At 47.9% G+C, this 17,231-nt stretch overlaps 1 protein-coding gene across 5 annotated transcripts in view; it reads left to right on the top strand.

The window, feature by feature from the left end:
* The window catches only part of LOC144178185 (alpha-tocopherol transfer protein-like), a 42,178-nt gene extending 34,490 nt beyond the window's left edge, over positions 1–7,688 (top strand). For all 5 annotated transcript variants that reach the window (XM_077705821.1, XM_077705819.1, XM_077705818.1 and 2 more), the window contains 3 exons: positions 5,039–5,232; positions 6,649–6,759; positions 7,434–7,688. In XM_077705821.1, the coding sequence (XP_077561947.1) occupies positions 5,039–5,232; positions 6,649–6,759; positions 7,434–7,664 (536 nt within the window). In that variant the 3' untranslated portion in view covers positions 7,665–7,688. The remainder of the gene's footprint in view (positions 1–5,038; positions 5,233–6,648; positions 6,760–7,433) is intronic.
* The last annotated feature ends 9,543 nt before the right edge of the window (positions 7,689–17,231 follow it).

The following is a 17,231-nucleotide window of genomic DNA, read 5'->3' as shown; positions in this document are numbered from 1 at the left end:
AGACGAGAAATATAACACAACCCGCCTGCATTTCTCCGAACTTCAGGACAGAGCCGCACACGGGTACGTTGTCACAAACTCGAGCGTACGACGTCTAAAAGTACCGTATATTTTTTTTTTTTTCATTTTTCAACGTGACCTGAGCCACTTATCTTCTCATTGCCGCGCATGCAGACCTGATTGTGTCCCTGTGTTTGAGCGCTCAGCCATCCTTTTGCGACATAAGAACCAGCGAACGTGAGAAATTGTAGAAGCCAGCCACATCAGAAAAGCTGGTTCCGAATGTATCAGTCATCCCTCTATCGCCCTGCTTAATCGAGAAGTCGCATATTTAGACGCACATTGAGCGCTATTTCGGTGCTTCTTCTGGGAATGCGTGTTGGGGGTGGGAGGGGGGTCTTAATCCATGTATGATGCGGTTATCTTTGCTGATTTTTCGCCTTTCCTGCGCCTCAAAGTTCGTTTTGTGGTTTTGTTGTTACGGTTTTTTAGTATTTTCGGCTGAGTGCGCCGAGAACTGCGACGCATTGGGGGCGCGGCAGTTGGGCGCTTGGGCATATAATGCTTTGAATTGTGCAATAATAAACTATTTGCGAGTGTGCGCTTGTGCCGTCTTCATGTGTTCTTGTCCTCGTTAATTTGCGCGCAGTTTATTTTTCGCAATGCATAATTACCAACTCGCCCAACTCGCAACCCTTTTACAGATCCTATACTCCGTAAAAATGAGTTGCCTGTCCTTTTAGGTACGGCAAAATCTCGCGCAGCGCATCATTCTGCCAGGGGGCCATATCCTAATGTCAATGCACACACTATGAAAGCAGCTTGCACTTAATGCGTCACATTGTCTGCTGATAAGCATTTTAGATTCGCCCCTCTCATCATCATTCACTTCGAGGAGATGGCGGGATTTTCTTTCATAGCTTGTTGTCACTGCAGTAATTAATAGCAGAATCAGTCCTACAAATCACAGAAACGGTTCGTTTCACGTTAAAAATACTCACAGTAGCACACTTTGCACCACACGGAGGAACAATCGGTTGCAGTGATGAGGCATAAGGGTAACTTGTTGTTAAAGGGTCATTGAAGACAACCAGCAAGTTGATTTCAAACGGAAGTCGGACCTCCGCATAGCCATTTCAGCATTGATTTAGTGCCAAGATGCCTTAAGTGCTGAGAAATCGCTGTTCAACTGCTCATCAAACGTGACGCAAACACGACTGCAGTCGCTGTTTGCATCAGGATAAACCGGAAGCAAGTGAAGCAGCGGTGATTAATAGCAGTATACAAGCAACTGAATACAACATTACCACGTACCAAGCAGTTTGGTCAGTTCCGGTGAAATCGCTCATGCTTCCCCAAACTCCCCTGTCATTTGCCGTTCGAGACCACTAAGCAAAATGTTTCTCCATTGGACCTGTGATCAGTATTTACGCTTCACTGAAGAAAAACATTGGCCTTTTGAGGCCCCGCAAGTTTTGGCGTCGAACGATTTTCTCATGCGTAGCTCGCATGCTCCCTTGGAAAGCGGTACTGCCACCCCAAGTATGGACGAGTAGCACCATTCAGCGGCAGCCAAGAAAGAAGTTGTGCGCGTCAGGCCACTTAAGCCCTTCCGGTGAAAACGTGTTTTTGCTAGTTTCAACCTTATTTTTAAAAAAATGCCAGGTGTAAGAGGGGTATCATAGTGTTCTCCGTGAGCTAATCTATCAACCTAGAGAGACTTGCATTTTAACTTCACTGTCATTTAAAGTTGTGCTCGAGTATATTGTGCGGAAGTAATATCTTTTTTATTGCTGCAAAAGCCACGATGGTTAATGTACTGGCACTTGGTTTTATGAAGCCTTTGCATTCCTAATTTAAGTACTGAATCTTCGCAGGGAACCTGGCATAACAATTTTATTACTGTACCGAATTATTAAGTTCATTTAACCATAGTGTCTGTTTTGAATTTTACATGTGGGTCATTTTTTTTTCTTTTTTGCTTTTTCAGGTAAATGTTCCTTTGACTCCCTGCCTGCATTCCGCGAACGGGGAAATTAGCCTCCGCATCGATGGCCAGAGTGCCTTGACTGCATCATCTTTACTGGGAGGACTGTGTAATCTGTTTGCATCGTTCTGGGTTTTCAACATTCAATATCCCAAGAAGGCACACAGAGCTCTAACGTTTGTGGAACATGCCTTTTTGGACCTTGCCAGCACCAAACCACGTGTGAAGGATTTAGAACTAATTAACTTTTATCGCATCAATATCCCTCACCAATATTTTATTTGTTTTCAATCCTGTAATCATTGGATAGTAGTTTAAAGAATTTCGTATTATGTTTCTGACGTTTTCTTTTTTTTTTACTGAACAGGGGATATTTGATGGGCCCTTCAGTATGCTGATAATACAGCTATCTTTTAGTGAGCAATAATATTAACCAACTAATATAACTTGAAACAATTATCTAAATAAAGTTGGCAACTGGTGCTAAATGAATCAACTTAAAATTATCGGAAAAACACGAATTACATGGCTTTTTCTTCTCACTCTGAAGAAGCTGTCGCAAAACCACGCATTCTGTTCTATACCCTTGCAATTAACCCCTCAGACTGGGTCACTTTTCTTGGCGCATTTGTGTCTTTATCAAAACGCACTGGTATTTTCCGCAGCATATTTCTCGTTCTTTATATTACTCATTTATCCATAGCCATCTCATTGCTGTCTGTCTCCTACATCATTTATCTCTTGTGCCTTTACCATCTACAAAATGCTTGTTACCTTTCAATATCAAATCGTTACACAGCTCTCGCTCATTTCACCACCAATTGAAAAAATTTTTTGTTGTTGTAAACCACTGCAACCATTTTTTTCACTTTGTGTACTGAGTACTGATGCGCACTGATAAGTACTCACGCGTTCTCAATCCTCTAGTATTATATAATGATGTCACTTACCATGCCGTTGTGTTTGTGCCTATATGTTTTTCGCGTATTTCCAGTTCTTGTAGTAATATTGTTTCTACAGTTTGTTCAACTAGCACACAGATCGCTCATTTCACCACCAACTGAAATTTTCTTGTTGTTGTAAACCACTGCAACCATTTTTTTTTCACTTTCTGTACTGAGTGCTGATGCGTTCTGATAAGTACTGACGCGTTCCCGACCCGCTATTATTATATAATCATTTCACTTACGATGTGGTTGTGTTTGCGCCTATCTTTGTTTTTCGCGTATTTCCAGTTCTTGTAGTAATATTAATTCTACGGTTTGTTCAACTAGCATTCTATTGCTGTCTTCCATTCCTAACTGGCGTGTTTTTAGCAATTTACCATTTTTGCTTTCTTATAGGAGGTCGCCCAAAGTTTTTATTTCGGAGCCTCCTTGTGTACACCATGTACCATGTAAACTTGTATGCGAAAGTTCGTTTGAAATAAACCTGAAACCGAGAAAAACCGTGTGAAATCAGTACTCCCGCAGGGAACTAGAAACTCTCCCTTGTGGCCTTGAAAAAACTCCTTTCGGAAGGCCTACAAAACCGCCCCAACTTTGCAAAACTCCATTCAAAAGAAATATATGCTTCCCTTGAACCTCCTAAAAACTCCCTCGCGAGGCCTACAAAACGTAAAACTCCATGCAAAAGAAGTAAATGCTTCCCTTGAACCTCCTCAAAACGCCCCTAAAATAACATAAGTACTTCCCAAGGGAGCCATAATAGGCTCCTATTCAACCGCCTAAAAAGTCCATAAACATCACTTAAAAACGCCTTGAGGAAGTAAAGAATACTCCATTTTGATCTCTTTAAATTCTCCCTAACATTTCTTAACACTCCCTAACTACCTCCTTTCTATCACCTAAAAACACCCTGTTTTGAGGAGGTAAACAAAACCTCCCAGTTCCATGTAGTAAAAAAACTCCTACAAGGAGGATCACTAGAGGACAGGCGAAAAAGAACCTCTAGGGAGTATATGGGTGGAAAAAAAGTTTAGAGTGCATTGCGCACGCACGCCAACGAAAAAAAAAAACCACCGGCGTTCGTCGTCTGCTCCACTTTAACCCGATTCTCAACGCGGGTGTCAACAGAGATGTTATTAATCGCACTCACATTGGACTCGAGACATTACATCGCGTTCATTGAAGTACAGTTTGGTACTTCGAATACAAATCATGCGCTCAGCACGGACTAGTACCGCCATCCCGCGGTACCCGACGTAACCACAGACTGCGCACTCACACGGTTACCTGCCTGAGTTCCTCGCCAGTGAATACAAGCTATTGTCTGTTGACCAGCGCTTTGTCTATGTACATGGCGCGCTTGTAAGTAGTCGACTGTCTATTGAAAGTTTTCGTGTAGCACCGGTGTTCCCCGTTCCGAGGTGGTGAGATGGCACCGTCCTTTCTTCGCTCCAGGCACCCGGTAGACGATGGCTATCTCGCAGTGGGAAAGACCACAGAATCCTCCTGTCAAGTCTCTCACTAATGGCGTATTCGGTTGGCCGCTCCGGTCCTCTGGCTGGGAGTCGCCAGATGCTAAGAGGGCTTGCAATCAGTGCGCGAGAGTCACCGAGCTCCCTGAGGGAGCTATATAGAGGAACTCTAGGAGCAGCGCGCATGTAGCGCCACCGCGCCAGCGCGGGAAGCCGCCGCGGTTTACCACGGCCGGGCTAGAGCGGCGGCGCGCGCTGTGGCGACGCGTGCACGTCGCTTAGAGCGGCGAGGCGCACACGCCCCCGCTCTAGCCCGGCCGTGGTAAACCGCGGCGTTTTGTGTCACGTGACCCGTCCTCCCGGCCAGATCGCACCACGCTCCCACTTCGAAGTCAGAGCGGTCGGGAGCGCTCCGAGTCAGAGGCTGAAGCTCCGAAAGAATTAACCGAAGGTAGTTCGAGTGCTCGAATTCTACAAACCGAAGGCACGGCCGCTTTTCAGAGCACTCCAGAGCGCTCGTAAACGCCCAACCGAATACGCCATAAGAACGGTCGCTCTGGAGCTCGTGCAAGTCGTTCCTGTTATAACTTCTGCGAACGATGAGTATAGCCATTCTCCCTTGTGCTCCTCAGGTGCGTGGAACCCCAGCGAGGCTGACTTCGTTGATACGCAGCGGGCAGCGCTCATCTGCCTTGAGCACCTGTCATCTGACCCTGCGGCGCAGACCCTGGGAATTACGGTCATCGCAGACTACGGCGGATTCACGCCAGACAAGATGTTCTATACCAACATTGGAGTTCTCAGGAGAGCAGTGGAATATATCCAGGTTAGAAAACCGCGCTTTCCATTGTTTCCGGTTCCCGCGTTATGCGTGTGCTGGGTTGCGCCTTTCAAGGAAAGCGTTGTGGGAGTGCTGCATGCGTGATATTTTAGTCATGCAGTGATCGCCGAAATTCATCTTTAGATATTTGAGCGTGCGTGAATGCAGGGGCATTTGTAGTGCGGGCTGTGAGCGAGGACATGCACCGTCCTGACGTTCCCATTGGCTGTGTGACGCGGCTTGTAGCTCGGAATCCGGGGCCTGTGCCGGCCGCCGAACTACTGGCCACGGTGTAAGAATATTACACCGTGCTACTGGCCCACCACTGCGGGGGCGGGCAAGCGGTTAAACGCGAAGGCCCGACGTTAGGCCTAACGCTACGCGTTTAGGTTCGGCATCGTGAACCGGTACCCACAGTTCGATGGACGATTGCTATGCTGTTGCCCGGGGCGTCCTAAGGATCAGTGTTGCGGCGACGCAATTAACGTTAGTGCTAGATTTTAGGTCTAACTAGGGCAAACAGCCAACAGGCTTCCAGTCATAATAAAAGAAAGAAAAAAAGACGCAAAAGAGGAGCAGATGACGATATAATGAGAGAACACGTTCAGCAGCTTCAGCACTAACGCTTTCTTATTAACTGCACTATAAGGAATGTTTAGGTGTATCGTAATGTCTTTGAATCGCATACTGGGGCTGCCCCGCACCTTTAACTGGACGAATGTTTTCGTTCCAACACTTCTGTGACCTTCCTTAGCATCTATGAACACTCGGCACAATTCCATACTGCTGCAGGAAATGTGCAAATTTACCGCCATAATTTTGAAGCTTCCTTGCAAAAGTTGCTGACTTTACATTGGCCTATATTACAGTATAGCAGCCGGAACTCCTTTTCAGGAGTAAATAACTCCCTCAGGAATTGTGAGCAAATAGACCGACACGTTAAGCACTTTACGTGCATAAAGCAAAAACTGTTTTAAGCCCTCTACGTTCATTCGCCAAGAAACTTGCTGATAGCACTGGCGTAGTTAAAATGAACGATTAAGCGAGTTGGTATATTACGTCTAAAGACAACGCAAAACACAACACAAAAGAAAAGAAGATGACACAAACACTGCGATGGCCGACAACGGACGTTTATTGCCCTTAAAACACTGGCAAGAGCAATGAACTTCAGTTGTTAGTCATGAGTGCCGTGCTTGTGTCATCTCTCCTTGTGTAGTATTTTGTTACTCTGTATTCAGGCACCCTGAACTACCTTCAGCGCGTAAAATCCGTGAATTACAATTTTTGTTGGCTTGAAAAACAAGAAAACGAGTTAAGGAGGTATAGTTGCAGGGTAGGCTGATTTTATGGATGCGTGTTATGAACTGCGAAGGAAAACTACGGACGATGGCGTAATTCGGTCAACTTTGTGTGTTTCAGGACTGCATGCCGATAAGGATGAAGAGGGTGCACTTCGTGCGGCAGTCTTACGCCTTCGACCTTCTGTTTTCCCTTATTAAGCCTTTCATCAAAGCCAAGATGGCGGAAAGGGTAAGAAGGCGAACAATATTTGGACAATGTGCTTGAAAGGTGTTCTTAAAAGCTGAAAATTACATTACTGTGTGAGGAATGGATGGTTCTTGTCAAAAATTTTGTCCGTCGATTAGACACTGGAGCGACAGAACATAGAACGAAAGAGCGCGCGACTGCGGTGGCGCTGCCTTCGCTGCTCGCGCGGCCGACGTTGCTAGGAAGCGTCAAGTCGAAGCAAGGCTCGCCACCTTCCCCTGTCGACGTGTCGGCCCGAAGCCGTGTCGACGGGCTCGGTGACTCCCGTCACCGCTTGCAGGCGTTGCAAAGTAGAACGTTACGCCAATCAAGGGCGGCAAAAGAGGCAGGGATGGCAATGACAGCGACGAAATTCTGCTGCTCGGGGACAACAAATAGCAGCGAGAGGCAACCAATGCCGATGTTCAAGCGAGCAAACGTGCCCACTGAGTTTTAAGAAGGCAATGTACGCCTGGCTAGGTGTGGGCATCGCCCCAGTTCGCGAGGGAGAGGGAGGAGGTTCTCACGCATTCGCAAAGTAGACCGTTGTGCATGGGAAACTTTTGCCTCCATGTGACTGCGCCTGCATGCAGATAAAATGTACCAAGCAAATGTACCTCACAAAAGCTATACCTTGGCGACACTCACTGTCTACTCTCGCATTTCCTTCTTTGAAGTTCCAGTTCCACGGGACAAACTTCGAGAAACTGCACGAAGAAATCTCGTCCGAGGCTTTGCCCGAAGAGTACGGTGGCAAGGCACCGCCGCTCGACTTCGACGCATTCTGGAGCCAGCTGGAGGCGGCAGAGCCGCACTTTGTGACCGGCAATCGCTTCGGATATGCCGTGACCGAACACGACGCCTTGCCTGAGGACGTCAAGCTTCCACAGGAGTCCACAGCACTGTGATAATAAAAATTGCAGCTAAGCGAACACGTCGTGTGCACCTAGCGAATTGCAGACGTGCACTTACGCTATGTTGCATTCTTGGATTAAGTAAAGCATATGAATATTCAGGGCCGGAATAAGTAAAACGAAGCAACAGTTAGTGTACGGAGTTAGAAATAAACAGGATCGCCGACTAGGCATCTCAGACGGGCCCTTAATGATGGTTTCCGCAATTAGCTGCCGGTGGTGCGCAGCATATCGCGAAGGCCATGCCTTCATAGATAGTTCTAGCACCCCGTATGATTCGTCTGTCCCGTTCGTACCTTGTTGACCGGGACCCCACTGGGCACTCGCGCATTCGTTCCGGTAGGGTGGATTAGTTCCGCGGGCCGGCCCTCGTTATGCCGGCGCATTCGTTACGGTGGGTGGTGTCCTCATTGCCGTGGTGTCCTCATTGCAGGCGCAGTCGGGTCCCGGTACTGACGGTAAGCACGGAACTGACGGAGCATAGGGAGCAATAAAACTCTCTATTGGCCCTAACTCGCGGAGCACAGTGTACATGGCACTGCCGATGGGCCCTATTACCCCGCCTTCCCCGCCCGCTGGAGCCTGCTCACCCCGCCGGGCGCGACGGCGGGGCCACGGAGAGCGAACAAGGCAGGAGGGGAAACGGCGGTTCCTTGAGCGGCCAGATAACTTCACAAGCGCTTAGCCAAGGTTAAACTGGCGGCATCTGTCGCGCGAGAAAAAGCTGCACAGCCCAGAAATCATAGAGTTTCTTGCAATATACACTAGAGAGGAATCTGGTGCTAGGGTCTATGCGGCTCACATCAAGGCCTTCTGTACCGTCATGGACCGCCATTACATCATGCGCTCGCCTTAGTTTCATTATTGGCTTGGATTGACACGTTTTAGTGACCGCAAATTTAAACAAAGTGTCACAAAAACGCCAAGAATAGTGTGCAATTCTGTAAGTGGGAAATAAAACAGGGTGTATTAAAACTAAGGGAAAAGGAAGTAAACCTCATTTTTCGCCGGAACGTTTGTGCCGGCTATTTTGCTGGCCAAGGTGGTAGTTACGAACAACGTGAATAGTTGGGGAAAAACTCATTAGAGACCTATTTTATTAATTTTACCATTATTTCCAATAATAAGTCGGTTGAAGAGTTCGGAAAGTTTTTTGAGCGTGCCTATGAAAACGTTGCCTTCAAGGTGACCGGTGCACCGACCGTCAGCTACAGAGTTCAACAAGAAAAAAGAAAACGTGACGTTAAACAGCCGGGGACGATGACAAGATAGGGCGGATTCAGGTGCCCGTATCTGTCACATTTTGTCTTCATGGAAGTACGTTTTGTTACTTTTTTTTCGTCGGGTACAAATTTCCCGGCGGCATACAACCCGCTCAGTCAACGTCCTTCGAATGCGGCATGACCAACGTCAGGTGCGATCTCTCACTGCCTGCTGTTTCACCGAACACGGCTACCACAGAACAGGAAGGATTTCGGCTTCCTCGTAGCTCGTAGACGTGTTAATGCATCGTGAAGAAAGCAAATCCCCAGAATCGCTTAAGAATCAAGTTGTCATGCTAAGTCCATGCCAAAAGGGACGGTCTTCCCGTAAACCCCCACGACGACATGGATTACCAGGCGCAGTGTCCTCTTTAGTATACTTACTGAGAAACTCTATGCCCGGAATGACTTGTGGCCGCTATCATTTCGTCCAGTAGATGCCGCTACCATCCCCTTTTTCGCCGTCGCAGCTACGAAGCTTCGTAGTCCTCGTTGGTTTTTATTGGGACGTTATCTGGTCGCTCGCTCGCGCCACCGGCAATGGGCCGCAATGAATTTGTCGTCTGCCTTGGCGGCGGTTCGTTTTGGGCCTGTTTTGGCGCAGCTTTGCGTCCGTTGCAGACCTAGCATGGTTTGATGAGCTTGTTCGACAGGACCTCCTGGGTAACCGGTACCCGACAGAATGAAGTTGTACGGCCTAGATACCTCAAGGATTGGTTTACAGGGCGCGAAAACAAAATATAGACCACGTACAGACATCTGACCGCCAGAGAAACGCTACGTTTTCCGCACAGCGTGCCACGAATGGGACTACGTTCTGTAAATTCGGTTCAATCCTACGGTATTACAAAAGCCGACAGAAGCCAACTAGTTCTGACAAATAGTGATTTTGAAATTGCCCTCACTTTTTCACCATTTGTAAACTAAACTTACAGGCTTAAAATTGGTATGAATGCTAGCCAGTGTGGGCTAGCTGGCCGTTGGGCGCCAGAATCTGCAGGTCGCGGGTATTGGCGGTGATCGCGACCACGGACACGCTGCGACGCGCGTTTCCGTGACGTCGGCTTAGGGATTCACGCATTTGTCGCCTGCTTCATTCGGGCTCACTCTCCCTGCTGTTTCCATGCGCTCGGTTGACTTTTGATATTGTTCGCACCAGACTTCGCGTGTGCGTAACTTTTTATCATAATAAAAGACGCCCGCCCATAGCTTGCGAAACCGGTCCTGTGCGGAACGTGAGTAGTAGAGCTAGTGTCAGCTTCGGTAGTCAGAGCTAGGCGTCAGCTACGGCATCGAGCTATCTTTCGAACAGAGGGAACAGCCAGCTGGTAATAACCGACAACGAAGAAAATGCAAGACCAAAACAAATTCCAGGCCTTCGCGGCTGTTGGCTTTGGCAGAACGGATTACGAAACCGCTTTTTTGAATTTGTCAAATTTCTGTTTGTGTTTTATTGCATAGACGGCCGCAAATAAACATGGTTTTCGTCGTTGATGCAGTCGCTAACGCTGAATTTAAGTTTTAAAGCCCGAAAGAAGAAAACATACCGTGCGCGTCTGCGGTTCGCAACAAGTATCTGTCGAATATAGTTATTTTGGTCTATTTTGGGAGAGGTTGAACTAGTTTAGGCTTCCGTTTCGCCGTGCAACACGCTCATGGCTTAAACAATAGCTGTGATCGTGCTTTAGCCATACTCCAGGAGAAACCCTGGCCCCCTGGTCACATGTTTTCGATTTCAGACACGAACCGAATAAAGCTTCTGTCACCGTTTCTAGCGAGCAAGTATCATTTCATATAATAAACGTATGACGCTTCGCCGTAAGCTGCATATGCCTGTGCGACTAATACGCGTGTAGAAAACCTAAAGACAATAAAAACGAAGTAATGCACATAATGGGGAAAGGAAACCAACTGAACCTTTTATCGTAAACCGTAAAACCTTTTCGCAGGGTGAAATAGCAGACCGGTCTTCAGCACGACAAGACCTTTGCGTTCGATAATACTGCCCGGGGAAACGTAGTAGCTGCTGACCAGACATTTGTGGGGGCTAGGGTAAAGTGTATTGCACAAAAGTTATTCAAGCAATGCTAGCAGCTCAAGGTACTGCAATCCAACAAGTAAACAGCAATGTTCGATATGACGGGAGGTGGGCCTCGACATATATGCTTGTTATTTGTAGGAGTCGTTGCATGTTCCCGCAGCCTAATTTGATGAAGCACAAAGCGAGTGCCATCCACTGTGTCGGTGCAAATATAGGGGTGGAGACCTTTTTTTTATTGGCCGACTGGGTTTAATCGGCCGATTCGCCCACGACGTAGCGGATACTACTGAAAAAAGGCATGTAGGTGGGATCCGTATGCCGCAGTACACCATCTCCGATAAACTGGAGCGCTGGAGTTCAGCCACTGCGTCCACCTCGGCCCCGCCTTCCTTACTGTATGAAACAATACTTCGTAGCTTGAAATGGTACAAGGAGACTTATCCGGCCCATTTCTGCACTCAACAACATGTGAATAGCGGATCATGACGATTTCTGGAGAATGATTAATGCGCGATCGCAGATTGCCTCTGAAAACATGGACCTATTGCATGGGGAACCAAAACCCAAACTAGTTCGAACACCCCCAAAATAAACCACAATAACTACATTCTCAGAATTCAACTTCTTGCCAATAGCACTAAAGTTTTTACCTAAGAAAAAAAAATACCATTGGCAAAAACGCAATAGCGTGTGCATAAAATTTAAAATGTTAAACATCGTCCAATCGCATTACAAGACAGGTTCGCCTCACAGGAAACGTTACGGGAAATGGCGAGGAGCACGCAGAAGGTATATCACTTTCGAATTCATTTTTCTTCTCAATACGTTCACGTAAACGCACTCAGAGCTTTCGAAGCTTGGCCTATAGAACTCCAGACTTTAATCTGCATAAGCATTTCAAATCACTTCAGTGTTTTGAAGTGAATTCTTCAAACTTCTGTGTGTTTTTGCACTGCATAGACTCATAGATCATCAAGTCGATAAACAGTAATGAATTTACAAAACCGAAAAGAAGAAAAAAAAACAGCTATGCGGCATTGCGGCGACCACTACAGCACTGACGAAAATACGTCGTGTGATGTGATTGGACGATGCCCAAGATTTTAAACTTAATGTATAAGAACTTCGCGTTTGTCAATATATTAATTTTTAGAAAGAAGTTTTAGCACTATTTGCAACAAACACATTTATCTAGTTTATTTGTGGAGAGTTGTTAAACAAGTTTCGGTTTTGGTTTCCCGCAATGACATGCTTGGCGTCCACCGTTATCGCTCCTTGGCTGTCGTTGTCGGCTGCGTGATAAGTCAGATAATGCTGCCAGTCCTGCTTAGAATCGTAACGTTCTCTAGCTGAGTCGTACGCAGTGGCTGCACGCTCTCCGCGCCATCGGGGACGCTCAACTGCAAGGCGCTTCTCCCTCAACTTCGGTGCTTGTCTGGTTCGTCTGTGCGTCGTTCGCACGAGACCGGCAGTCGGCAGATTGGGCACTGTGCCTGCAAGCTACCGGTGATATGTCAACACCACGCCAAGGGGAACTCGCCAGCGCGTCAGTGTCTGTCAACGTGCAGCCTCTAAACGCGCTCATAATGCAATTATGATTGCCGCACAAAATGGTAAGTGCAGCAAAGAAAAGATTGCTTATACAAAAGGAAATCAACTGCCAAAAAAGGTCAACCGGAGTTTCGAACATGCTGCTACGATGTGGTGCATCTAGTGCGTCAGACCACTCGTCCATGCGAGATTTTTTCTTCACTTTACGAAAAACTTGCAGTTATTATAGAATACAAACGTTAGCTGTTATACATGAAGAATAACCCTACAGCAGCTAAAATAGAGCGCCATTCAAAACTTCGGCAAGCAGACACACGCGTCCAGCAGGTGCAGCCAATCAGGTGGGTCAATTTGCGCCGCATAAATGCTCTTCTTGCTCCCAAAAAATCTTGCTCCCAAAAAACGGAACTCGTTGGGCGAGGGTGTTCCGCATGCCGATTAGCCTTGCGGCACTCTACAAGCTATACAATTCCATCCCTAAAATATATCATGGGACACTCCAGCAATATCTCGAAAAGGCAAGAACCGCATTCTGTAAAGGTAATGTCCATGGAAGGTCCCTTTTAACACTTCGTTGCAAAACATCCCAAAAAAACACCGCATCCCGGCACGAAGGAGAGCAACGATTAATGGTTTCTAGTTGATATAAGTGTCGATTGGCCGACCAAGAGATAGACATTTCTTTTTAACGCAAACATGCTTTCACTAAGAGTTCTGGTGAAGGCTGCCTAAAGAAAAACTTTGTTGCGTTCCCCAAATTCCCACAAATATCTTATCCCTGGCGATTGAGTTATTTAGGCGGAAGAAAAGAGATCGCTAATGTGCGGTCGTGCTGCTGGCCTCTGTGCTGGCTCATCCTGCGGAAGAAGTGTTTCCCGTACCTTGGTTTTACGCTTTACAAAAAAAAAGTATTGGTTGATTTTATGTGCTTATTACCTGAATTAACTTCGCTGAATCTACCCCCCCCCCTTTTTTTTTTATTACCCACGCAACGACTCCTCGCGCTTGGAATAAAAAAAATATCATAGACGAACTAATCGAAGCCCATCACCTGTCCCAGCTCACGCGCCTTTCCCAGACCCCGGCTGGTCGGCAGATCCTCGATCGAATTCATGCCAACCCCCCGCTGCTACGAGATCCTCCAGCTCACATCCCCCGGCTTCTCTGCGCACGTCTCCACATCAAGCCGAACCCGCGAAATATGCATACAGCCTGCCACCGCGGACGCCGTCGAGCCCGAGCCCAAGCACACATCTCCCGCTACCCTCCCTCTGCGCACACGCTCTACGTACACGCGGTTCGCACTCGCTGTAGTTGGCGCTTCTCCAACAATCCCTCAGGTCTCAGCTACAATCGCCACCCCCTCTTCGGTAACTGCCGGAGAGGCGGCCAATGCCCTTGCCCTTACTCAATTGCCTACCCCCGAGACTATTTTAAATGCAGAGCATTTCAGTAACTCACGATGTAACCCGCGTTGACGTCCGTCGTAGTCCGCACCGTCGTTGTCCGCATCCCCCTACACTATATAAAATAAATACTATCCCTCAACCCTGCGGGCGGAACGCAATGTACATGGTGCTCTACCCACTGCGCCACAAAGCCGACCCAGAATGGGAGGCTACGAACGCGCCTTATATCCTTGACTCATTCAAACTACGTCAAGAAGCTGCTGATACAACGCATTCACTACCACCAACTCCCCAAACACTAAACGTTAACGCAATACACCCACCCCCTATGCGACGCATTTACTCGAGTCCCCCTCGCGGGGAGATGGGACCGCCAAAAACAACGCGTTGTGGACTGCGCAGTAAGGTGCCGGCACGTGCGAGAACCGCTGGTGCTGTTCGTTCCAGGCAGGGGGTGCACGAGCACTGCGAAGGCGGGAAATTCGAACTGCTTTGGACAAACCTCCGTTCAATTCATCAAGAGAGAAGTGAGACAGGGAGGCGAAGAGCGTGATGGGTAGTAGCAGTAAGCGGATAACGGTGCCACAGGCCGTTATGGCGAATCACTGCTCTGTATTTACGACAGCTTTCACGTTGAGTGGAATCACTTTAATTTTTACCTGACTCCCAAACTGTCACACGAAATACACAAACGGTGTTATTTCCGTAGCTGCCCTCAAAAATCTTCTTCAGAATCCCCCTGCTCACCCCGTGATGGTGCTGTGGACTCCAGCGCACACCAGCGTAGGTTGTAATGAGACGGCACACCAACCTGCTCGAGCTTTGATATCCCAGGCTGCCGTTTCTTTTACGCGAACACACGGCATCCCAGAAATGTCCCACTCGATCATTCTCACATACAGGGACATAACTCAACATAGCGCGTCCTCCACAGGAACGTATACCCCCCCTTCCCCCCCCGCACCCTGCAGACTCCGCCGGCAGCGCAAATGTGAAGGCTCTTTCAAACCCACATCGCTCTCTCCTCGTGCACACCTACCCACACCAATTCGCCTCCCCTTACTGCCCTTCATGTGGCGCGCTGGACACACTGTTCCACTCCCTCTGTGAGTGTCCGCGCGACCCCTTCGCCCTTTCTCCTGCTGCTCTCACTGGGAGCAGGCTCCAGGGAGCTCTGACCGCGCAACGCAAGATACCGTCGCGGACAGAGCCCTGGACGTCGCGAAGCCCTTTGGGCCTCCGCCACCCCCTACCCTAAAGCTAATGCAAAATAAAGTGGCACTGCTACTACTACAATTTTTATTGGCTTTAGATTTTCTACTAGCGTACCAGTTGCACGGGCAAATGCAGCTTACAGCTCCAGTGAAGCGAACTTAGCCAGGCGTCGCAAACCAATACACGTGTTGCATGTGCGCTAGCGTAGAGATACACTGACGTCGACATTTTACAAACTAATATAATACAGGCACATTCTTCCGGGCACAATTCTTTTCGTGGCTTAGTCTTAGCTGAGCGAATGAATTGCGACGACACGCCGGCGGCCGGCCTACTAACTGTCGGAGGGTCGCCGAGCCGCAATAGGCGCAGTCAAGCTATGCCAACAAGAGTAAGCGTCAAACGAAACGTCATAGAAAATCTGCGAGGAGGATGCAGAAATTCGGATAGCACTTTCAAATTAATTTTTCTACTAAATAAAATCACGTAAACGCACCCAGAGTGGTCGAAACCTGACCTAGGGACTTCAGACTACAATTTGCGCAAGTAATGCCGCCGTGTTTACAAATCACTTCATTGTCCCCTTAAGGTAATTCGACTTCCACACACAAACTGATGTGTATGGCACAACGTCACAGGTGGCCCGCATATGTTTATGGTCATTCCTGTTGTTGCATATTCCCGCTCTCCGAAAAAATTCGTCCCCCGTCGCATTTGAAAGCTTGAAGAATTTGACGGGTGTTTGCAACCCTAGGCCAACATCATCGGTAACACTTTTCCCGCAGATATCGCCATCCGCTAAACAATCGAATACGCACTCAGACGCCCCGCAGAACGTTTGAAACTTATTACCCCAATCCTAACACAAATATTTGCCTTCGGATTTTACCAGAAGTCTACAAAAAATATTCGCGAAACTTCGTCTTGGAGCTGCGATAAATACGATAGGCTTTCACCGAGCCGCCGTCCGTACACGGTGCTGAACGGTGAAGCATGGTTAAGTAGCGCGGTAAGACAGGACAATAAGAAGAGACCACACAGGACTAGCGCTAAACATCAACTGAAATTTTTACAGCACACATAAGAAGATATACATGAACGGCGCATGCGTGAACGTGGCCAAAGCACCAAGAAAAAATCACGGCAAGTCAAGTGGTGCATTTTGTTACGCACGTGTAAAGTCGTTTTCAGATAACCCAACAGTTATCACCGGCTTTCATGATGCAGCCCGCTTCGAACAATTCACTGCTGGCTTGGTTTAAAACAGCGCCATATCAGTGTCTTCTCGAAAAGTGGAACACACAGGTAGCGGCGGCAACGGTCAGCTAAGTGGCCCCCCGCAGCGAGCACTTGAACAGCTGTACGGTGCTCTCGGACCCTGTCATTAAGTACCGTACAGCTGTTCAAGCGCTCGCTGCGGGTGGCCACTTAGCTGACCATTGCCGCCGCTACCTGTGTGTTCCACTTTTCGAGAAGACATTGATATGGCGCTGTTTTAAACCAAGCCAGCAGTGAATTGTTTGAAGCGGGCTGCATCATGAAAGCCGGTGATAACTGCAAGCACGGCATCTAGTATGTCAACAAAAGAAACCACCACCATCATCATCATCATCACCAGCCTGTCTACGCCCACTGCAGGGCAAAGGCCTCTCCCATTATTCTCCAATTACCCCGGTCCTGTGCCAACTGTGACCAATTTATCCCCGCAAACTTCTTTATCTCATCTGCCCATCTAACTTTCTGCCGCCCGCTGCAGCGCTTGCCTTCTCTAGGCATCCACTCTGTTACCCTTAATGACCAGCGGTTATCTTGCCTTCGCATTACATGCCCTGCCCACGTCCATTTCTTCTTCTTAATCTCTACTAATATGTCCTTAACACGCGTTTGTTCCCTGACCCACTCCGCTTTCTTCTTGTCCCTTAATGTTACACCTATCATCTTCCGTTCCATTAGAACAGAAAAAGAAATTGATTATCTGAATGCGAACTTGCCACGTGCGTAACAAAATGCACCACTTGACTCGTCGTGACTTTTTCTTGGTGCTTTGGCCGTGTTCACGCATGCGCCGTTCCTAGATATCTTC

The sequence above is a fragment of the Haemaphysalis longicornis genome, unplaced genomic scaffold (assembly GCF_048455015.1).
Source record: "Haemaphysalis longicornis isolate Haplotype H1 unplaced genomic scaffold, Haemaphysalis longicornis Haplotype H1 scaffold_4, whole genome shotgun sequence".
Classification (NCBI taxonomy): domain Eukaryota; kingdom Metazoa; phylum Arthropoda; class Arachnida; order Ixodida; family Ixodidae; genus Haemaphysalis; species Haemaphysalis longicornis.
Note: the sequence above shows the minus strand (reverse complement) of the source record. Positions and strands in the feature narration are given on the sequence as shown.